Source organism: Lathamus discolor, chromosome 3, assembly GCF_037157495.1.
Source record: "Lathamus discolor isolate bLatDis1 chromosome 3, bLatDis1.hap1, whole genome shotgun sequence".
NCBI lineage: Eukaryota > Metazoa > Chordata > Aves > Psittaciformes > Psittacidae > Lathamus > Lathamus discolor.
In genome coordinates, this window is record NC_088886.1 from 133611701 (window position 1) to 133635868 (window position 24168).

Sequence of the window (24168 nt, forward strand, 5' to 3'; positions counted from 1 at the left end):
CTAGAAAAAAGAATGGAAATTTGACATTTTCGTATGAGCATTTGAAATTTCGTATGAGCAGTTTCTGCCTGTGCAGTGGTCATCACAACCCAACCAAAAATAACAAAACATCCATTGGATTATAAAGCAAACTTTGTGGCTTCAGGACTAAGAGGTGTAACATTGCTCAGAGGAACACTTCTAAATAGCGTCCATGTGCTTCCAGCACGTTTCTTAATAGGTAATGTAGTGCTGGAATTTTCTCACATAGAAATGCTTACAGGCGTTAGAAGGAGTGACACTATGTTCTCCCAGAGTTATTAACACACTGCAGACCCCAGTGGTGTTCTTTATTTGACATCTTCCCTCCTAGTTATGGGGAGATTGTGGTACTTGTGCATGTGTGAAATAAGAGTAGTTTAATCTAACCATAAGTTAGATGTAACCAAGAGTAGTTTGTTTCTTACCGTGCTGCAGTGGGTACAATGATGGAGATATTATCTTTAAACCTTGCTGCAGAGTACAACATACGCGTATGCTTGAATTGGTAATAACATTCTTTTATTTGCAACCGAAAATACTTTTAGTTAATTACAGATATAAAGTGAGACAGTATTTCTGTTTCAGCAATTGTTAATATTAACTGCTGCTTTGGAAATGAATGCAACTGTGCATTTTTATTTCCTTTTTAATAATGGATGTGTAGCTGTAAAACTATCTATACTAGATGTATATTAACCAACAACCTCTTCATCACATCACACAGGTAAAAGTGTATTTAATTACATCATAGAGACATAAAAATAACTTGTTTCAGGAAGTCACAAAGGTATTGTAGGGGATTAGGCTGTGTAAACAGCAATATTCACATTCATGAGTTGTTTGTTAACATGAGAAAGAAAGATGGGTTGATGGGTCTGATTCTTTGTCATCTTAAGTGGATGTTTACTCTTTCTTAAAACTGAATGCAAAAATGCAATTAAAACACAATGTTCTGTTTCACTCATATTCTGCAAGTGGGTGAAAATTGTATATCTATAAATGCACAGACGCATTATATAAGGGATGAAATTGTGAAGAATCCAGCTTTTTGTCTTCAAATATTTTAGCTTGCAGAATGTTATACTTGCCTCCATATGCTGAAAATTTGAAACTTACCACTTAATTCCCTACCAGTCCTGTTCTAAGACAAACTGCAGATTATCTTGATTATTTTCAGGATCTAGGATCAATAGCAACATGAGGCAATATGTAGGTTAAGTGTTCAATATGGCTTGCTTTTTTTTTTTTTTTTTCCAAAATAACTTCTCTCACCTCAAAGACTAGGTGTCTGGTTTAAATGTATGTCAAATGAACATTCAGATGAAAAACAGTGCTGTGATTAACACATTCTATTGGAATTTGAGAGTTGGAAGTTTAATACCTAGGCAGTCATATCTATCTGTTTGGCTGACATTAGAAATTTATTAGGAAACCAGCTTAGAAATATTTTACTCTGTGCAAACTAGGCTTAGTAATGCATCCATTTCTTCACACAGTTTAGACTGGGGACTTCTTAGACCAGATGGTCTCTCAAAAGGGTAAGTAAGTTTCCACTGCAGCTGAAGGTGTATTAGCTGAATGGATATATTTGCACTAAGTGTAATCTAGCCAGCTTTGTTAAATAGCAATAAGAATAGTGTGAAGTTGTTGTCACAAAAGTGGGATCATTACCCTGTGTGCACAACACCAATACACACACAGAGTTGAGGTATTTTATTTTCAGCTATTTTACAAAATAGGGAGCTAGGTGGAAGCTCCACAAAGCTAGTACGCCTTAGGGGTTTTGTGCATCAGATTATATAACTTTCAGAGAATGAAGAAATTACTTTTCATTGGTCAAAAGTTACGAAATGTATGATTAATTAGTACTCCATCTTCTATTAGGGAAATTGTCCTCGCTTGCCATGTAAATTAGCACACATGCTCTTTGACACTTGTGGAGGGGGGCAAGCTTTTTCGGTCCTGAATTGAGTCAGCTGTCAGGATCTGCCCCTGACACCTTTACCTTTCACTCAGTTACTGCTGTTTCTTGTTGACTACTTGTTTTTATATTACTTATTTTGTCTTCAGCACATTGTGGTGCAAATGTTCTCCTTTTATCAGTCCTTTAGCTGTTCTTCCAAGGTTGAGATAGTAAGGAATATATTGGTTATACAAAGTCTTGTTCTTCTGAGTGATGTTGTTAATCAGCTAGACACTGTTATCATCATGGTCAACTCAATTCTTACTCTACATCAAGGTCTTTCAGTAAATGGGACCCAGCTTGCCCTGGACCCTTGTGTGGCTAGGTTATGTTGATGTACATTCTGTATGTTCACTTCCATAATTACTGGAGTTAGCTAAATTAAAGAGTATATCTGCTTTTCCCTGCGAAAAGAACAGTTTTATTTTGATCAGCTTTTAGTTTACTTCTTTACTAAATTCTGCAGTCAACCTTTAGATTTTCTTCTGATTTATTCTCCTGTAGAAGCAAGCTTTTCCCATCCTCCATCTTCCTGGAGGAGGAATGGAGGAATTATGAGCCCCCCCCTTGCCTCATAATACAGGTCCTTTTCTTACCCACAGAAGACTGGAAGGCATGCCTCTGTGGCTGCTTTGCTCAGCAAAGCTGTTTTGCTGGGGAATACTAGTTTCCCCAGAATGCCCAAGTAGTATGATTTCCTTGGTGCTTTAAGAAAAGCAAGAAATAAACATAATTAAAGCTTGAGTAAATATAGATTTGTACAGCTTTCTCCACAGCTAGGTAGTGGTAATACATAGCCCAGGCCCTAAACGTAGTTGTTGTTATTTTCATCCTCAACCACCTCTAACAAAGAGCCCATTTCCTGCATGAGTTACCCACTTCTGAAATTACATTCTCCTCTATGGCAAGTAGGCTATAGGTGTTCAAAGGCCAGCTATTGCACTGAATATAAAACTTGCATGGAGTTCTCTACAGTGGAAGGACATATTCTACGGTTTGAGATTGCTGAGTTTACATCTTCAAAAAGGATACAGACTCCTGTGACATACATAACATGGAGGAACACATCTACTCCAAAACTATAATATTTGAAAACACAATTATTTATCTGGAAGCTAACAGGTCAATTTGGTCATCAGATTTTGAGTTAAAGTTTGGTGTCTCTAAGAGATGTAGCAACCCATAGAAGCAGAGGAATGTAGAAGGTACAAGAGAAATGGAAAAGCATGAATGAAGGGAAAGAAGAGGGAAGGTGGGACATGTGAAGCAGCTATTAACCCAGTTTAACAGGACTGTATTTTGCTGTTACGCGCTATTCCAGGAAGATGACTATAATGGTAAGTCTGTCTTTAAGTTATTCAGCCTGTACAGTAGCTTCTTCATAATTTAAAGTTTTTAAACATGTAGTGGAGAAAATGGGAACGGACACTGAGCTGCTGTGCAATATAGTGAGACTGATCTGCAGTGATTTTTAGGAAAACACTGTAGCTTTTGTTTAGTTTACATTATGGTGCTCACCACAGTGGATCCCATAGGATAATGAAGACATGGCGTTGGCAGAGCAAATGCATGCTTGGGTATACCCCTAGTATGCATGCTGCACTCACGAGGTACTGATGTCATGGCTGTGAGACAAGACCCCAGCATTCACCATGGCCATATATCTCTGATACTGCTCAGAATCAACTGGAATTACTAGCACTTTCCATTCACAAGTAGCCTAGAACTGCATGTAGTGAGTGTATTCAAAACCTATTATGGTTAGTATTTCACAGAATCCCAGAATGACTGAGGATCTCTGGATGTCATCTATTCCACTGCTTCTGCTTAAAACAGGCTCAGCTAGAGCAGGACGCTCAGAACCTTTGAAAATCACCAAGAATGGAGACTCCTCAGTTTCTCTGGGCAAACAATTCTGGTGTTCAACGAACCTCCCAGTAAAACCAGTAAAACATTTCCATGTTTCAGTATGTGTTCACTGTCTCTTGTCCTTTAACTGGGCACCACTGAGAAGACTCTTGTCCAGTGTCCTTTACTCCTCCCTGCATCCTCCATCAGGAATTTATAGTCCTCATATGCTAGACATCGATCTCCCCAGCGATCTTAGTGGCCCTTTATTAAACTCACTCCAGTATGTCCATGTCTCTTTTACTGGGAATCCACAACTGGAAAAAGCATTCCAGATGTGTCACACCACCTCTCTTGACCTGCTGGTAATACTCCTCAAAATGCAGCTAAGGTGACTGTTTGCTTTCTTTGCAAGGGTGCATTGCTGGCTCATGTTTTTTCATGTACACCACAACACACAAGTTCTCTTCTGCAAACCTGCTTCCAAGCCTGTCCCCAGCATGTACTCATGTGGGAGCTATTCCTTGCAAGTATAAGACTTTGCATTTCCCTTTGTTGAGCTTTGTAAGACTCCTGTAAGTCAATTTCCCAAGCATTTTGTGGTCTCTCTTGAGTTGTGACACAACCATCTGGTATATTAACTACTCTCAGTTTTGTATCATCTGAAAAATTGCTGAGTATGCATTCTGCCCCATCACCAGGTCACTAATAATAATGTTAAGCCCTACTATCAGTAGCCTTGGGGTACTCCAATAGTGACTGACCTCCAGCTGGGCTTTGTTGCTGATCATAACCTTCAAGCGCTTTGTGTGATAAAACTGTAAACTGAGGGAGAAAATAATGTGGTAGAGTAGCAGTTACCTTTCACTATCATCAGTATTTGCATCTTGTCTAATTAATATTACTGTGTTCTGTAGCTTTAAGAAGAGACATTACTTAAAGAAGTAGGGATCTGCATCATCTTTTGTCTATACTAAATAAATTATTTACAGTATTCTTGTAAGTGGTTACAAGTTTATTATTTTGGGGTCATTAAGTACCATTGGCTCCTGTTTACACCAGTGCCAGTGGTTCCGACAATAACTTCATTGATAGGTCACATTCATAGTGAGGATGTTTGCCCTAAAATTGATAATACTGATCTTACTAGTAAGTAAAATGTATGTTTCTAAAGATTCAGACAGGTTGTCTTAGACTCCAGACAAACTTAAGGGCTACTTTTTCCTTCATCAGAAAGGTGACTGTAATCCATCTACAGCAATCCAGTATACTTACCAGTATACTCTTCTTTATAAAATTCTTTGTTACGTAGTTTTGTTAACACCACAATAATTGTACCGAAAATTGTTGTTTTCAGGAATATTATTGAATCTCTCTGTGCTAAAATTCATTAGTTTGTTCTTATTGAATGAGGGACACTAACATAAAATAGGACTATTAGGAAGCAGTTTCAGTACGTCACCTTGAGGGTTTTCAGGTGTTCCTGCATATTTTACACTGTTCTCTGATTTACTTACTTTTTATTAAAGGAAGGAGGAATTACTTCACTGGTACAAATGCAGAGACCAACTAATGCGGTGAAGAAATTTGTACCACAGACTTAAAATGCAGAGGATAAAAGTGTAAATTGGCAGTCTGTGTTTGAAAGTATCTCTTTTTGATGTATTTGTAACAGTGGTTTTCTCTCATGATTTCAGTAAGTTGCTGCTTAGTGGAAGACATAGCTCTGAAATACATATTTTAGTTCCTGACTGATGGAGGGTTATGATGGCACAAGTGTTTCTGACAAGTTTAGAAGACAAGGATAAAACACTAGACAGCATTCCAGATTTCTCAGCAGGAAAATGTAAATCTCCTTAATTTTATTCCTCCTGAGCTGTGGCAACTTAAGGTCTTGTATTTAAATGTGAATTATTAAATAGACAGCATGATGATGACAGGAGCAGGCTATGTGTTATATGTATCAACAAGTTCTCATAAGCCAAATACCTTGTCAGAAATTCATATTCCCATCTATGGATTTGTGATAAAGGGAAATAATTTTATGAGTATTTTGCCTTTTATTCTTTAAACCCTACCAAGAATATTAGATTAGGGAATGGAGTGAGATTTGCCATGTAAATTGGTAGGTGCTGCCTTCTAGCTGTATGCCTCTGGAACCTAAATGTATCACAGCACTGAAGAAAACAGTCACTTCTAAAAAAATTTGGCAAAATGTATAGGTGTTGTAATAGTATAGAATGGCCAGATACTGTATGAAATCTTTAGCATAGGTTATATTTTACTTTATAAAAACAATCTTGAAATGTATTTAACAGGCAGCTCGGTTCATTACCAATTGTGAAAATTTTTGGAAGTGAAAAAGTTTTGGGCTTGTTTTATTTTGGGGTTTATTTTATTGTTTTTTTTTTTTTTTGTGTTGGGTTTTTTGTTGTTTTTTTTTTAATGTGTTGATATTGTAAAGAAAAATAATGCAGCTGGCAACCTGAAGCTGAGTTGTTATATCTGAGATAAATCTCATCCCTTAGAATCTTGTAGTGTTTGTCAGTGACTGTAGGATTTGGAACTCTTGCAGCAGAGATTAGAAATAGCAGTGGGGTATGAAACAATAGTAAAGAATGATGCATGCTCTCTGCTGATTTTATACGCCTTTATGAAATATAAGGAGGTGACTTAAATATGTAGGTACAGTGCTGCATGGACTTAGGTACTAAGCTTGATGCAAGTAAGTAGTCACTTTAGTGAGCTGGATAGTAGACTTGCATGGATTACAGGCATGCATAGTGAACCATGAATAATAGTGTTTATAGAATCAGGACCCGAATATGAAATATAAACATAATTTACTTGCCATTTAAGTATAGATATACCTACAAGAGAATGTAGTGAATTCAGCAAGAATGTGATTCTTGCTAACTGACAGATTTTTAAGGAGGGAATGTTTTTTCTAAATATAAAGCAAGAATCTTAATAGAGTGGTCTAATTTGAGCATTTGTCAGACTTTTTCAGTAAATGCCATTACATATTTAAGGACCAAACCAGACATCACTTTGTTATATTCAAACAACTGTATCTCTAGAAGGGGTTTGCCTGTACTAGTGTGCTTAAGAACTGACTTCTTAGACTCAAGTGCGTGTGATCTCCTGATGCATTACCTACATTTCTTAGCATTGTTTTCTTCCTGCAGAATTTTATAGCAAAAGTAGTTCATGATCCTGTCTAGCTGATGAGACTGGACAAGTTAGTAATGTGAGAATGAAATTCTGCAGACAGTACAGGTTTTTAAAAGCAGGATTCTGTATATTGTTTGTATTCTGGGAGGGACTCAGCCCTGCTCTGTGCAGAGCCCAAAAAGAGAGTCCAAACTGCCATAGCCTACTTGGCTAAAAGCCATGTGCTCTCATTAGCACGGTGCTGAACCCAGATTTCCAGGCATCACAAAACAGAAGCTCAAGATGCAGGGATGGTAAACACAGTCGCACAGGTTTTGGTTGATTTTGTGCTTGATCTGATTAAACGCACATCAACCCAAAATATGCTGTTTGCATGCAAAGTCTGAAGGCCATAATTTTGTAATTACAAAAGAAATTAAAACTTTTTTTTGCATACTTGAGAATTATTTTATAAATCTTTCCTTTAGAAGACTGTGGTGCTAATGTCAGACACAGGCACCATTTATGCAAACTTTTCTGATTTACTGAAGTCATGGGACTGCAGCTGGGAAACCAGCAATGTCAACCTCCTAAGCTAATGTGATTGCAGAACTGGCATGTGATGCCAAGTTAGGGGCTGAGGAGTGATTGTTCACTTGAGAATAGCTTCTAGCTAGAATCCTGAGCTTATCTCTCCCTAAAAATAGTGTATTATTCACATGAAGAATTAATTGAAAGTATCAGTTTTGCTTAAGCTTTTTCCATTATGATACTGGATAAAAATTATTAGTATTTTGAGATAATGCTCTCAATAGAATGTTATTTGTTAAGTGTGAACTGTTACAATGTCCAAATTACACAAAGAACTTTTTTTTTTTGCTTATTCTTAGGGAAAGGCAGAGGTAATGCCTTGTATCTAACTCATGAGGCCAAACTCAGCTGTAACTGCGGTCATATGATTGGATGGACTGGATCACATGGAACACATTGTTGCACAGAGTTTGACTCTTTGTACGCTAAGTTGCCATCAAAAAATGATGAGGATGTGAAGGTAAAAGTTAAAAATGAAATTCTTGAGTACCTTCACAAGAGATCCTCCAATGAAGCCTACTGTTAATTAGCAAAACGATGGTTCCAATGAATGTCTTCCCATGCAGTTCAAATGAAATGGAGTCCATCCAACATTGTGTTATTAAATTAAAGGTTTTATTCTTGAGAAAGCTGGAAGCAGAACTCCTTTTGAAAGTCAATTGAAGTAGGGTAGTTAACTCCCTAAGACATTGTGAATGGCATTAATTTGTCTTGTAAAGGATGAGGCAAGTTGGTTGCTACTTTTCTATTTCCTTTCAGTCCTCTTTATTTGCTGGTTCTGCCATCATAATGGGCATGAGTAGGTTACTTGAGGATTGCTTTTGCTGAGCTTATTGGAGTTTTAAATTTGTTTTGACTTAAGATCTAGTAGCAAGTCTTGTTTTTAATTTGCAGTGCAAGTTGATTGCATAATTGTGAAGCTGTTTGACATGTGTGATACAATTTGATTTGCATTCCTGCCAGTTTTCAACTGTAAGAAACAAAATCTGTTAGTAACAATTTTAGCGGGAGTTATTGGAGGCTTCTTACAGTTTGTTTTCCATTTCCCAGAAATGGAAAGATGGCACTCTTATAAAACTATTTGAACACTTTACCCTATTGTTTAGCTGAGCAGTGTATGTTGATATAAGTGGCTTTGATATTTTCAGGGAAGAATAATGAAAAAAACCAATATATAAAATATGCATTTTAATATATATAAAATGCAGTATAGAATGCAGGAAGCAATAGAATGCTCACAGAGGCAAGGGTTAAAAAAAAAAAAAAGGGTCACTGAATTATAGCAAATATCCATTAAGATGTCTTGTGGAAAAGCAGAGACTTCATTGAGACCTGATTAGAAAATTTGAAACCTATGATTATAGTGGCATAGAGGTACTTTTCCCCTGGAAGGATACACACATAGAGTTAGCAAAGTGTTTGCCCCATGACCAACAGATCCTGGAAGTCTATGGAGGAGACACAGCCTTTGCCATGCAGACAACAGCTATATTCAGGCTGGCCTGTGCATGTTACAGCACTGGAGGTTTTGTGATAATGTGGCTCTGATTGTTCCTGATTGATTTTATTATTTTTTTTTCTATCCCCATTGTGCAGTAGCAGGAAGACTTGAAGTAGCATTAATTCCTGAGGAGATTTTCTCTGGAAAAGCCACAGAATAAGAAGGTAATACTATTGTAGAGAGCAGAGTAAAAGGAAACTGAACTGGCAGAAGTATATGATGAGATAGCAATACAGGTGAAGTAGTTAGAGATTATATGATAATAGAAATGGCAACACAGGTGTGATTTCCATGAGTTCAGAGAAAGTCTAACACCTGTGCAGTTGAAGTGAAATAACAGGCCAGAGACAAATGAGTAATTCTGAAGATGCAAGAGCTTTGTGGTACATGGATAGCAGTTAATTTAGAACCAAAGTGGGTTGTTTCAAATTATGCATGTTCTTTAAGCTGTTACCAAAATGAGTGACCATTACTTGCTCGAAGTACTTACATGGAATTGTTGTAAATTTGTATAAAATGTACGACCGTAAACAACTACTTTGGTCATTCTCTGTGGTTCTCCACAATTGCAGGCAACTGTGAAATAATGCCTACTCCATTTCAGCCTACAGAACATACCACGAACCACAAAACATTTTTTAAAATACCCTATAAAAAACTAAAGGCAATATAGTACAGGAGACCAACACACATGGAAACTACAGTGTGCCATAGGACAAAACCAGGAGAGGATGAGGATACCACCAGCATTTTAGTTCGCTGCAGATCCTAACTCCAGTGCAGATCATTGTTTTGAAACCAAGTACACAGGCAAACAGGGGCACAGAAGCCTCTTGATTGCGCATCTTCTGTACTTCCTGCTGTTGCACCACTCCCTGTGAGCAGTCTCTGATGGTTCAAAGGCAAAATCCCTCTTCACTATGTCACCAAAATTAATTATGTATGAAGAAAAGAAAAACAATGGTTGTGGCACAACCGCTATACCACAATGAAGAGCCCTTGCCTTTGAAGCCGAAATAATGTCACTTAGGTCATTCTCACATGAAGAATCAGCTTGCCTACACAGCAGCTTACACTATACCTTTACTGTGCTAAAAAAAACCCAACCCAAATACAAACAAACAAACAAAAACCCAAACAAACAAAACAAAGAAACAAAACAAAAGCAAACCCCCACACAAACCAGAAAGCAACAATGACACAGCTGGACTCTAGAGCAGCTGCATAGAGAATTGTGCCACTAATGAATTGCTGAGGTGAGCAGCTCGAGAGAGGACGCCTTCAACACCTGAGCGGGGGGGGGGAGAGCGGCGTCCAGGAGCCGCAACTCACAGCTGCCACCGAGGGAGCCTCGAGTCCTCGACAGGACCTGCCCAGCAGCGCCGCTGACGCACAGGGGGCGGTGCCAGGAGGGCGGCACTAACCCTCGCTCGTTAAAGGCCTGCCGCAGGGAGCCCTGGCGACCGGGTTGAGGTTGTTTACGCGGGTGGGTGAGCGGGATGGTGAACACTCGCTTCAGGACGAGGACCAGGGCCCCCTCTGAGAGCTCTGCTCTGGCTGCCCCGGCGGTGCCCAGCGTAGGCGCCCAGACAGAGCCGATGAGAGGGGAGGCTGCAGTGCAGAGCTCGGAGTGTAGGGAATGCCTGCACTGGTCTTGTGAGGGGAGGATGCACAATGGGCAGAGCTGCACTCGGTGCTCCCTGGTGGAGGTCCTCCTGCAGCAGGGGCTGAGCTGCGGGACGCTGTCAATAGGCTGAAAGATGTCAGGGAAGCTGAGAGGGGTCTGGACTGCTTGCTTCAGGCCCACACTGTGCAGGGGCCTCAAGCGTCCATTGTAGCTCATGGAGGAAAGAAGGAGGCCGTTAACCCAGGAAGCTGGGAATTAGTGGCAAAAAAAAAAAAAAAAAAAAAAAAGGAGGAAGAGGACAATTAAAAGCAAGGGGTTTACTCCTAAATCTGCTGTCCCCCCCCAGGGGGCTAACGAGGAAACACACTCGCACCATGAACAACTGCCTGATGCACTGGTAAAGAAGATCACTACTGAAGCTGTGAGGAAAAAGCAGTGGGTCGTAGTGGTAGGGTACTCTACTTTGAAAGGCACAGAGGCACCCATCTGTCGGCCTGACCCAGTCTCAAGGGAGGTGTGCTGCCTAACAGGGGCTCTGATCAGGGATGTTGCAGAGAGGTTGCCTGCTCTAGTAAGTCCCAAGGACTATTACCCACTCCTAGTGATCCATGTGGGTGCTAGGGATATAGATAGCACTAGCCTGGAGAACATAAAGAAGGGCTACAGAGCCCTGGGAGAGGTGGTAGGGGCTCTGGAGCTCAGATTGTCCTTTTATCAATTCTCCAGGATACAGGAGAGGACCCCAAAAAGGCTAGGAGGACTGGCCGGATTAATAAATGGTTAGAAATGTGGTGCCATAGTAAGGGGTTTGGGTGTCTTGAAAATGGGACTCGGTTTAGGAGGTCAGGTCTACTGGGGGCTGGTGGAGCTAGTCTGACAAGGGGGAAGAGCAGTTTTGGTAGGAGGCTTGCCAGACTGGTCAAGGAGGCTTTAAACTAGATGTGTTGGCGGAGGGGGGCATCATTCTGTCCCAACACATCCAGTCAGTTGCCAGCACCTATAATAAATGGTCAGAGGAATGTAGAGATACTCCAGCCGCTATAGCCAAAGAGCCGGCTTCATTTGGAACTCGGCTCAGATGCCTCTATACAAACACCCGTAGCATGGGGAACAAACAAGAGGAATTAGACATGTGTGCACATCTACAGGGGTATGATATAATAGGCATCACAGAAACATGGTGGGATGGCTCCTATGACTGGAGTGTTGGAATGGAAGGTTACAGGCTCTTTAGAAAAGACAGGCCCGGCAGGCGGGGAGGGGGAGTTGCCCTTTATGTTAGGGATAGGCTGGAGAGTATGGAACTCTGTCTGGGGACAGGTGAGCAGTTTACAGAGACTTTGTGGGTCAGGGTTAAAGGAATAACAGCCATGGGAGACATTACTGTGGGGATCTGTTAAAGACTGCCTGATCAAGGAGAACCTGTGGATGAAGCACTCTACAGACAGATAGGAAAAGCCTCACACTCACAGGCCCTTGTTCTCATGGGTGATTTCAACCACCCTGACATCTGTTGGAACGATGGCACTGCACGGCACAAGCAATCCAGGAGGTTCCTCGATTGTGTGGAAGACAACTTCCTTCTGCAAGTAATAGAGGAGCCAACAAGGAGAGGTGCCATGCTTGGCCTTGTGCTCACCAACAGGGATGGGCTCGTTGAGAATGTGATGCTCCAGAGCAGCCTTGGATGCAGCGATCACGAGATGGTTGAATTTGAGATCCCCAGGACAGTGAGAAGAGCGTGCAGCAAGCTCACTGGCCTGGGCTTCAAGGGAGCAGACTTTGGCCTCTTCAGGAACCTGTAAGGAAGTTGGTTCCATGGGATATAGCCATGGGATATAGCCCTGGAGGGCAGGGGGGCCCAAGACTCTTGGTTGATATTCAAGGATCACCTGCTACAAGCTCAGGAGTGCTGCATCCCAACTAGAAGGAAGTGCGGCAGGAGGGCCAGGAGGCCTCCTTGGATGGATAAGGAGCTGCTGAGGAAAATTCAAATGAAAAAAGAGGCTTATAAAAAGTGGAAACAAGAACAAGCGGCCTGGGAACAGTACAGGGATGTTGTCCGTGAAGCTAGGGACCAGGCTAGGAAGGCTAAGGCCCAGTTAGAATTAAACTTGGCCAGAGATGTTAAGGATAACAGGAAGGGATTCTACAGGTACATAGCAAACAAAAAACAGACTAGGGACAACGTGGGTCCTCTGCAGAAGCTATCGGGAGAACTGGCTACCCTGGGTTTGGAGAAGGCTGAGGTTCTGAATGACTTCTTTGCCTCGGTCTTCACTGGCAAAGGCCCTGACTGCACCACCCAAGTCTTGGAAGGCAGATGCAGGGACTGTGAGAATTAAGACCTTAGGCCCACTGTAGGAGAGGATCTGGTTCGAGACTATCTTAAGAACCTGAATGTGCACAAGTCCATGGGACCTGATGGAATCCATCTGCGGGTCCCGAAGGAGCTGGCGAATGAAGTTGCTAAGCCACTGGCCATCATATTTGAAAAATCATGGCAGTCAGGTGAAGTTCCCAACGACTGGAAAAAGGGAAATATAACCCCCATTTTCAAGAAGGGGAAAATGGAAGACCTAGGGAATTACAGACCAGTCAGTCTCACCTCTGTGCCTGGCAAAATCTTGGAGCACATTCTCCTGGACAGCATGCTAAGGCCCATGAAAAACAACAAGGTGCTTGGTGACAGCCAGCATGGCTTCACTAAGGGGAAATCCTTCCTGACGAATCTGGTGGCCTTCTATGATGGGGCTATGGAACTGATGGACAAGGGTAAAGCAGTTGATGTCATCTACCTGGACTTGTGCAAAGCATTTGACACTGTCCCACACTACATCCTTCTCTCTAAATTGGAGAGATATCAATTTGATGGATGAACCACTCAGTGGATAAAGAACTGGCTGGATGGCCGCACACAAAGAGTTGTGATCAATGGCTCAATGTCTGGCTGGAGACCAGTAACGAGTGGTGTCCCTCAGGGATCAGTGTTGGAACTGGTCTTGTTCAACATCTTTGTCGGTGACATGGACAGTGGGTTTGAGTGCGCTCTCAGTGGGTTTGCCAATGACACCAGGCTGTGTGGTTTGGTTCATACGCTGGAGGAGAGGAATGCCATCCAGAGGGACCTTGACATGCTTGTGAGGTCGACTAATGCCAACCTCATGAAGTTTAACCATGACAAGCACAAGGTCCTACACCTGGGTCAGAGCAATCCCAGGCACAGCTACAGGTTGGGGAGAGAAGAGATTCAGAGCGGCCCTGCAGAGGACTTGGGGATGTTGGTCAATGAGAAAATGAACATGAGCCAGCAGTGTGCGCTCGCAGCCCAGAAAGCCAACCGTATCCTGGGCTGCATCAAGAGGAGCATGACCAGCAGGTCGAAGGAGGTGATCCTGCCCCTCTACTCTGCTCTTGTGAGAAGAAGCTCTTTATTGTAGGGGTGGTGAAGCACTGGAATGTTTTGTCCATGAAAGCTGTAAATGCTCCATCCCTGGCGTTGTTGAAGGCCATGTTGGACAGAGCCTTGGGTGGCATGGTTTAGTGTGATGTGTCCCTGCCCATGGTAGGGGGATTGGAACTAGATGGTCTTGAGGTCCTTTCCAACCCTAACTATTCTATGATTCTCTAATGTTTCAGAAGTTTATCTCACTTTCTCTGGGAAGTTTCTGTAGATGTGTAGATTTTTGTGTCTGATGCAGACAATCATGCCTATTAAAACTTTTCTTCCAAAGAAAAATACAGAATAGTGATCAAGACAACACAAGGACAGCACAAGAGTAGTGGAAGAGGGAGATTGCCACTGCAAGAAAGAAAAAGTAAAATTACAACTGTGAAATAAAATTGAGTAGAAAATGTCACAAGCATGAAGGAGACAGTCTTAACTTCAGCCACTTAAATACAGAGGCTGAAGTGGAAAAAATACCTGTATAGAACATATTATTAGCTGGCCGTTAAGCGTACTGAGGAAGGATCTTGTGACCAACTTGACAGACCTCCCTGGGATATCAGTCTCCCTTTCCCACTGCTATGCCCTTGTCCCTTACTTGTTTTGTCTTTCTCTAAGCTGGAAAGAGACAGCCTATACTATGGCTAATCAGTGTTTTAGTGTGCCAGGGAAATGTTTAACAATACAGATCTGCTTATCTTTCCCTTGGTAGAGGGAAAGAGTCAATGATTTAATTCCCTCTCTTTTTCTAGGAACCAATTACTATAAAACTTGTAGTAACTTATTTTACAATTTCTCTTACTTTTTAAAATTTGCTTGGAATTAGTTCAACAAAGTTGGAACACTTTGTGAAACAATTTTACCTTACTCTTGAAATGTGTCTTGCATGCATTTGTCTCTTTTACTTATTCATCAGTGGTGTGATAATACAGATGTTAGCATTTTGCTACCTGCCTTGCTACTTTACTTTAGGATATAAAAGAAGAGTAAGCATAAAGAAAGAAATGCTGTGTATATCCCAGAAGAACTATTATGTGCTAATATACAACATCTTATATAGAGCTCAGCAGGGATGAAGAAAAGCCCTCACAACAGAAACACAAAATCTGATTTTCACAAACAGTAGACGGGGATAAGAATAACCTAATTCCTATCATTTCCTATAAAATCAAATACAGTCTTCACACTGAGCATAGTAATATTGTTTATACGATACACAATGTTACTGCTCTTCCTAAAAAGCAAAGAAATATGATGCATGATCCCAAGATAATGCCAAAGACAGTGATAATGACAGCAACAGTTAAGTTTACTTGCTGCTAGTAAATTATTCACATATATGGGCAAGTACACAAGAGTCAGCAGGGAAAATTCCAACTAGACCTCAGGGAAAAAATCTGCAAGGAGTATTGCCAAAGGCTGAGACAGGTTGTCCAGAGGGGCTGCAGAATTGCCATCCTTGGATATATACAGACTTTTTTTAGGTAAAGCCTTAAGCAATCTGATTTAACTTTAACGTTAGACCTGCTTTGGGAAGGGGCATTGGACCAGCTGGTGTCCACATGTCTCTCTGACCTAATTAGTATATGGTTCTAGTCCAGGTACTGTTCTAGTGTATAGGGAATTCAACAATGGAATTAAAAGATTATATTTGGTCTATTTTTCATACCTGAATACATACGCAGTAATTTCAGGTAAGTTGACAGCAGTTTGAGGGAGTTGATCCTCCTTTCTGTTCAGCAAGGATAAGGTCACATCTGGAGTGCTGTGTCCAGTTCTGGACTTCTCTGTACGAGAAAGACAGAAAGTTCAGCAGAGGGCTACAGATAAGATTAAGGGGCTAGAGCATCGTTCATACGAGAAGAGACTGAGAGTGTAGGGACTGCTCAGCTGGAGAAAAGAAGGCTCAGAGGGATCTTACCAGCATGTAAATTCTTGATCTGAGAGAACGAAGGTGAAGTCAGACTATTCTTAGTAGTGCCCACTGACAGGACAAGGGGTAATGTCTGTGAATTGAAACACGTGAAATCCCACCTGATCACAAGAAAACTTTTTTTTTATTATGAAGGTGGTCAAAACTGGAACGGGTTGTCCTGAGAAGTGGTGCAGTCCCCATCTGTTGATATATGCTAAACTCCGCTGGACATGGTCCTGGACAACCTGCTCTAGCTGACCCTGCTTGAGCAGAGGGGTTGGTTTAGATGGTCTCCAGGGGTCTCTTCCAACCTAAGCAATTCTGTGAAGTTTTCAAGGTTTTAGGAGTCACAAAATGGCATTTCCATCAGATGTCTAGATACTCAGTATTCAGTAAAGGTGAATGCTGTGGCTTCCCGCTAAATATCATCCAGATTGCTTCACAATGCCTATTAAGAAAACTAGTGATTGTTTTGTTGTTTGTTGGTTTGTTTTGATGACTGGTTTCTTGGTTGGGTGGTTTTGTTGTTGGTTTCTTTTCCATTATTTTCCCATTCCGTATGTGTCGTAGTAATTTTTACATCTACAAAATATAAGTAACTCTTCGGAGGACTGGAGTGTAGTTGGAGACTTGCCTATGAACAGTCTCCAGTGTAGTTCTCTAGGGATGTAAGGTTCTATTCATAGAATCACAGAATCGTTAGGGTTGGAAAGGACCTCAAGATCATCTACTTCCAACCCCCCCGCCATGGGCAGGGACAGCTCACACTAAACCATCCCACCCAAGGCTTCATCCAACCTGGCCTTGAACACTGCCAGGGATGGAGCACTCACAACCTTCATTCATGTGGATCTACTTGCAGAATTAGAATTACTTATTTCAAATGTTACTAAGAACTTGGCTGTATTGATCAATGGTTATCTTCTGTCTGGAATTTACTTGAGAACTGACATAAAACATTGGCACTTTTCAAAACTGTTGGAGCTGCATTAATGAGTAGAATTGGTGAAATGTCTGGAGTTGAGAAGTTCTTATGTGTTCTGGCTGTTCCTTTAAAAATAAACATTTTATTCCTGTTAAATAATCACTCTGTTTCACATTAGGATGATCCAGTAGTTCTTCGGGGATTGCAAGGAACTACTCCTTTTCTTTAATAATGCTTAGAAAGCAGTCTTTAGTTTCTATGTGTTAGGTGAGCTCATGTACGTACAAAGGGAATTAGTTTTTTTAATAAGTAAGTACTGTGTAAGTAAGGACACAGAGAACTGCTGAGTACAAGTCAGTCTGTAGGAAAGTCAGAAGTTTAAGAAACACGGAGAAGTGGGAGCAGCTGTATTTTCATCACTGAGTCAAGGCAAGGGCTGTAATCACCCTGTCATACCATGTTTGCTGTCTCTAATACATGATATATATTTACTCTGACTAGCTCAGTTTATTATGCTAATTCTGTTTCTCTCATAATATGAAAATGACTGCCTTGTTTGATTCAAACACTATTCCTCTGTACCTTTTAACTGCTGCAAGTAGATCAAAATGCTCACATCACTTATACAGTCCTATATTAAAAAAACCTGAACAACACTATCGTATGCTAGGAGTTAACTACCTCTGAAATAATAATTCATAAGTGTCTGTTAATATACTTCCTCATGATATAAAGTTAGGAGTAAGTATTTTATTTAAGAAAATTTATTACACTGTTTTCCTCTGATAATGAATTGAGAGCTTCTGTACGGCTTCTTGTTTGTTCTCTGTGTTGTGTTCTTGAAAGGTGCCAAATGCCTTAACTTTCATCATGTTCAGTGAGAGTGAAGGGCACTCAGCATCTTATAAATACAGCTTGGTGCCAGCAGGACTAAGCTCTTACACTGTGAAGAGATGAGGCATGAATTTGTTATGTACCCTGTCACTTACCTAGCATGGGACTAGTAGTCCTTAAAAGAAGGACTTCAGTGTGGCTTGTGGGAATCTGTGCCCGTGGTGTATGTCTGAAGTGTCACAACTGCTGTGCAGTTATTACTGTATGGACTACACAGCATAATAAATGTTGTAACTCTGCGTTTTTAATGTGCTTGAATAGAACATTGTGTATCCATTACTGTGTAAACATGAGCTAGCTGGTAAATTTGTTTAGAGTTATTTTTTTTCCCCAGTAGGGACACTTGATAAACTCCGCTTTGAAATCTCACTTAGCACCCAGTTTATTTTTAAAACAAATCTTACCATACACAGTCATTCTGAAACAGCCAGGAGAGAGCATCAGCAGTTGCTTATTTTAAATAATAACGCTGCATCATGCTTGGTCTACGTTCAAGCGGAGCTGCTCTCATGCTCCTGAAAAATGTCAGCTTCTTATAAACTGACAGAATATGACTGCTAATTAAAATATGCCCAAGAGAGATACATATAGTCTATGCTGTCTGCTTTCTGTGTTAGTGTTCTCTAACCTTTGAGTCAGCAGTGTGTGCTTTATGGTATAATAATGCAAACAATGGTTAACAACAGCAGACCAAAACCATCAAAATGCAAGTTTTTGTCAAACGATATCACATGCAACTTCAAAATAGCTTTATAAACTTCTGATCATGTTGTGGAGAAATAATCTCATCCAAGATGAACATTCTATCAGGTAAAATTATGCATGTTCTGTTGAGTTACTCCATGTCAGGTTTGTCACGCATTCACCACTGCACGGTATGTCAGAGTTTATAATGCACCTGACTCAGCCCTGCAGTTGACCTGATGTAACTGGAGATCTACTGGAGGGTAAATATGCCAAAAGTAGGAATGGATGCAGGAGCAGGCCTAAGTTACTAAAGCCTTCTGCTGTTGCAGCACATACCTGAGGATGAAAGGGAGACTGTACTGGAGGGCTAAGGCAAATGAGTGTTTCAAATGCAGAATAGAAAAGCAAAGACCTAACATAGTCACAGGTAATGTGAGGGTATTGCAGCCAGTACAGGAAATGCCTCCTTGTATTTTTATTATTAAAAGGAGTGTAGAAGAAATTTTCTAGAAATAGTGCAATTGAAAAGTATCATTAAGGCAGCTTTAGTTTTCTGGATAATTTCCTGGTAATATGGTGCGTTTCTGATAACAGGGGAGCAAGAAGCAGATGCGCTGAACCACGGAGGCAGCGTTCACTCGTGCTTCATGACTCTCTGGCTAGGCGGTCCCGGCTAGAGGGAAGCACATGTGTAACGCGTATAACTGTTTACAGGATTTGGGCCTAACTTAGTCCAGGGGTTTGGTATTTCCCCTGGAGGGATGGACATGGGTGTAAGTTTCACCCTTGAGGGGCAGGAGTGGAAGTTATCTTCACGAGGTGACGTGTGGCCGGGCGCGGGCTGCGCGGCGGCCGCTCCGCCGCTTTACCTATCACCGGCAGCAGCTCGGCTTCTGCCTGCCCTCCCCTCGCAGCCAGCCCCTCCGCCCGCCCAGGTGCCGCTGAGGGGCTGCCGGCGGCTCCGGGCCCGGAGCGGCGCTGCGGGCCGCGGCGCAGCAGGGCTCGGCCGGGGAGCAGCGCCTGCGCGCCCGTCCCGCCCTGGGACCGGCCGCGGCAGCCTCGCGGGGAGGGCAGGAGGGGGCGGGAGGCGCACGCCGTTTCCCTTTCTTTTTCGCTGGGCGGCCGCGGCGCTGCGCCAGGTACTGGGGGGGGACGGGACGGGACGGGACGGCAGGCGCCGCAGGTACGGGGAGCGGGGACGGGAGCCGGGGGAGAGCCGGGCCGCCGCCCTCTGCTGCCGGCGGGCTCCCGCGGCGCTGGGGCGGGGTGTGGGGGGGGGAGGGCCCCGCCCCGCCGGGGCCCTCCGAGGCCTGCGGAGCGCGGCGCGGCGGGGCCCGGCGGAGCTGGCCCGCGGCCCCTGCACCTGTCAGCGAGGCTGCCTGTCCCGGAGCCTGCGGCGGGCAGGGCGCTGCCGGGAGCTCGGCTGCCGGGCACCCCGCGGCTGTTATGTAAATAACAGCCGGGTTGCGTGCCCCTGCCAAGTTCGCGGTGACTCGTGTCCTCTGGGGCATCGTCGCTGTCCTGCCGGGTTCACGCACCTCTGTATTTCCACGTGTGTTACAGGTAGGAAGATGATTCGCCTGGCACAGGAGCAGGAGTTATGAGCCATGTCCCTGTGAGACGTCCAGAATTAAGAGCAAATGCCTGGAGAAGTCCAGTTGCACAGGGCAGCGCCACAGCTCTTGTGAACCGCAGGCATCGTCATCTCTCAGACTTGCTCCTCTGGTCCCGAGCACTCTGCCAGCATTTCCTACGCCACGAATGGCTACTCAGAGGAAGCACTTGGTGAAAGATTTCAATCCTCATATCACCTGCTATATCTGTAAAGGCTATCTCATCAAGCCAACTACAGTAACCGAGTGCCTCCATACCTGTAAGTAGTACTTTGCAAAGCATTCCCTCCTTCATAAATGATGCTTCCTTGAAGCGTTTAATATGCTCTCTATGCCAGTTTTTGTTTCCTTCTGAAGCATTGCATGAAATGCCATGTAGTTTCTGACAGGGTTTCCAGATCATCCTTTCCAGATGCTGCTCTGCCATCTGGGTCATCTTGAGGGTATGTCAACTCCGCTTAACACCTTGCAGAGTAAAAACACCCCTTTTCTTTCCCCCAAGCTAGTGGTGATTATGCTGGCTCTAGAAGGAATCATGTATCACTGTGGCCTGGCTGATCCCAAGAAAGATCATTAAGTTGGGTGTGGTATTTTGATAATGTAACTAGGCTTTTGAAACTAGAGCTGTGTATCTGTTGGCAGTGTGCATGATGGATACACCAGTTCAGTCAGTACTGGCTCAGATCTCTCTGTAGTGTGTTCATGGCACAATGCATAGAAATACTTGAAAGTTGGCAAAATGTTCATTTAGGGAGTAGATCTCTTTGAATGAAACTGACTTGGGAAAAAATGGGTTGTCTTATGTTCCTCATACTTCTAAAACATTGGTATGACATATCAAGCATATGAATGCCCTATCACACTCAGTCTTACACAAGCTAAATCGTTTTACTACTTCTTTTTAACATTCATTCTTGAATAGAAGATAGTTTGCTTGGACCTCTTGAGAATTTGTCATCTTTCCAAATAAAAGTTAAATTATTCTAAAAGAAGAATAAGGGGAGCTGTATGTTTTCTGGTAGCTTTCCCAGTTTTAAGCCTTTAATAAATACCAGTTGAAAGCCTTGTGTTAGCATTTCCTGTCAGGTCTGTGCATTGTTGTTTTTGCAGTTGTTACTGTCTTCACTGTTAAGTTTTACATTATGGTGTTCTGTCCCTAGTATGTCAAGCACTAGAAAATTAAAACAATCGAAGCCATTGTGCAGCAGGAAAATGACATAGGTGCCATCCTGGAAACATGGTGGGATGACTTGCACAACTGGGGTGCTGCAATGGATGGCTATAAACTCTTCAGAAGAGATAGGGAAGGAGAAGAGGTGGGGAAGCCTGTGTGTTAGGGAGCATTTTGATTGTTGAGAGCTTGATGATGGTGACAATAGGGTTGAGTGTTTAGGGTTAAGAATCAGGGGGAAGTCCAACAAGGCAGATATCGTGGTGAGAACCTGTTATAGGTCACCCAACCTGGATGAAGAGGCAGATGAAATATTCTCAATGCAGTTGGGAGAAGTCTCACAATAGCTGTCTCTTGGTCTCATGAGGGACTTCAGCTTTGCAGATGTCTATTGGAAATGCAGTACAACAGAGAGTAAACAGTCTAGGAGGTTCCTGAAGGGTGTGGAAGATAACTTCCTGACGCAGCTGGTGCGTGAGCCAACTAGGGAGGGCACCCACTGGACCTCTTGTTTGTGAACAGAAAAAGACTTGTGGGTGATGTAATGGCTGGAGGTTATCTTGGGCATAGCAATCACGATAGTTTTCAATTCTTAGAATGGCAAGGTAGCACAACTGCTACCTTTGACTTCTAGCAGGCAGACTTTGGCTTCTTTAGGAGCCTGGTTGACAGAGTCCTTTGGGAGGCAGACCTGAAGGGGAAAGGAGTCTGGGAAGGACTTCCTGGACATTCTTCAAGAAGGAAACCTTAAAGACAGAGGAGAAGGCTGTCCCCATGTGCCATAAATCAGACTGGTGGGGAAGAAGACTGGGCTGGCTGAACAGAATGCTTTGGCTGGAACTCAGGAAAAAAAGGAGAGTTTATGACCTTTGGAAGAAGGGGCAGGCAACTGAGGATGACAACAAGGATGTTGTGAGGTTATTCAGGTTGAAAATTAGAAGGCCCAAAACCCAACTAGAATTTAATTTGGCTACTTCTATAACAGATGAAAAATGTATCTATAAATACATTGGCAACAAAAGGAGGGCTAAGGACAATCTCCATTCTTTATTTGATGCAGTGGGAAACATGCAACAAAGGATGAGGAAAAGGCTGAGGTGCTTAATGCCTTCTTTGTCTCAGTCTTTAACAGTAAGACCAGTTGTTCTCCAGGTAGCCAGCCCCTGAGCTGGAAGACAGGAATGGGGAGCAGAATGAAACCCTCATAATCCAAGGGGAAAAGGTAAGTTTTAGACACACACGTCCATGAGGCTGGATTGTATCCACCCAAGGGTACTTAGGGAGCTGGCAGAAGTGCTTACCATGCCGTTTCCATTTATCAGCAGCCTTGGCTAACTGGGGAGGTCCCAGTTGACTGAAGTTAGCAAATTTGATGCCCATCTACAAGAATGGTTAGAAGGAGGATCTGGAGAACTGCAGGCCTGTCAGTCTGACCTCGGTGCCAGGGAAGGTTGTGGGGCACATCATCTTGAGTGCCATCATATGGCACATATAGGACAACCAGGTGATCAGGCCCAGTCAGCATGGGTTTATGAAAGGCAGGTCCTGCCCGACCAACCTGATCTCCTTCTGGGACTAGGTGACCTCCTTAGTGGATGAGGAAAAGGCTGTGCATGTTTTCTACCTAGATTTTAGTAAAGTCTTTGGCACCATTTCCCACAGCATTCTCTTGGAGAAACTGGCTGCTCATGGCTTGGATGGGTGTACTCTTCACTGGGTAAAAATCTGTGTGGATGGCCAAGTCCGGAGAGTGGTGGACCTACATCCAATTGGTTCCAGGTCTCAAGTGATGTTCCCCAGGGCTCTGTATTGAGGCCAGTTCTGTTTAGTATCTTTATCAATGATCTGGATGAGGGCATCAAGTGCATCCTCAGAAAGTTAGCACGTGACACCAAGTTGAGCAGGGAGTGTTGTTCTGCTGGAAGGTAAGAAAGTTCTACAGAGGGATCTGGACAGGCTGGATCAATGGTCTGAGGCTAATTCTGTGTGGGCTCAGTGCCAGGTCCTGCCAGGTGCTGGTTGTCAGCCAGCTGAACATGAGCCAGTAGTGTTGCCCAGGTGTCTAAGAAGGCCAACAGCACCCTGGCCCATATCAGCTAAGTATTACTATGTGTTTTGTGGTATTATTCTTCTGTTTTGAGTTACTTGGTAAAAGAATTTAAGTTCTGGAGGAGAGAAGTTAAGCAAAGTGTCTTTATAAGAACTTGAAATAAAACAGGAGGGAGAGAGGTGTGTATTACCTGTTATTGCATTATCTTTCTCTTTAAAGAAAATGGAAAAATTCCAGCATTTGCTATTTTTTTTTTTTAATGGTTGAAGTTAATGAACAGTAGTAACTTTTAAAAGGTTGGGGTGAGAGGAAAAAAAGTTGCATTAGAAATTAGCTCAGACTTAGTAAAAAATAAGTTTTATTATGGTATCTTTCTGTTTAGATAATTTATATATGTATTTACTTTTGCTGCCATTATAAAACAGTGTCAGGAGGAGCTTTTTTTTTTTGTCAGCAGCATCTGTTTCTTTTGTTCACTTGTAGATCATGAGCTCTTCACTGAGACAGCTCTGCTACTGCCTACTCCCCAGATTAGCACACGTGAATTTTACAAAGCTGCCGTATAGTTGCAGAGGTCTCCTCACAGAAAAGATGCCACATGTTTTGGTCATTAAGTAGAACTGCAGGAAAGGAGGTGAAGTTTCTTTAAAGCAAGTTAAGTTGCCAAAATACAAAGCTTACAAAGATGGAAAGGAAAATTAAAAACTTAAAGTGGTGATACAGAAGTCTAATGTTTGTAGAGTCAAAGGTGATCTCTATGT

The 24168-nt window shown here is 42.5% G+C and overlaps 1 protein-coding gene and 1 long non-coding RNA gene across 5 annotated transcripts in view; one reads left to right on the plus strand and one right to left on the minus strand.

Annotated features, from left to right (window-relative positions):
• LOC136010540 (uncharacterized) overlaps positions 1-15932 on the minus strand; it is a 34119-nt gene extending 18187 nt beyond the window's left edge. The window contains exon 1 of the long non-coding RNA XR_010610919.1: positions 15822-15932. This is a non-coding gene — a long non-coding RNA (uncharacterized LOC136010540). The remainder of the gene's footprint in view (positions 1-15821) is intronic.
• Positions 1-24168, plus strand: part of PCGF5 (polycomb group ring finger 5) — an 83438-nt gene that overhangs the window by 20007 nt on the left and 39263 nt on the right. For 2 of the 4 annotated variants that reach the window (XM_065671893.1, XM_065671896.1), the window contains exon 2: positions 20137-20446. In XM_065671893.1, the coding sequence (XP_065527965.1) occupies positions 20335-20446 (112 nt within the window). In that variant the 5' untranslated portion in view covers positions 20137-20334. The other 2 variants (XM_065671894.1, XM_065671895.1) reach the window with 2 other exon arrangements.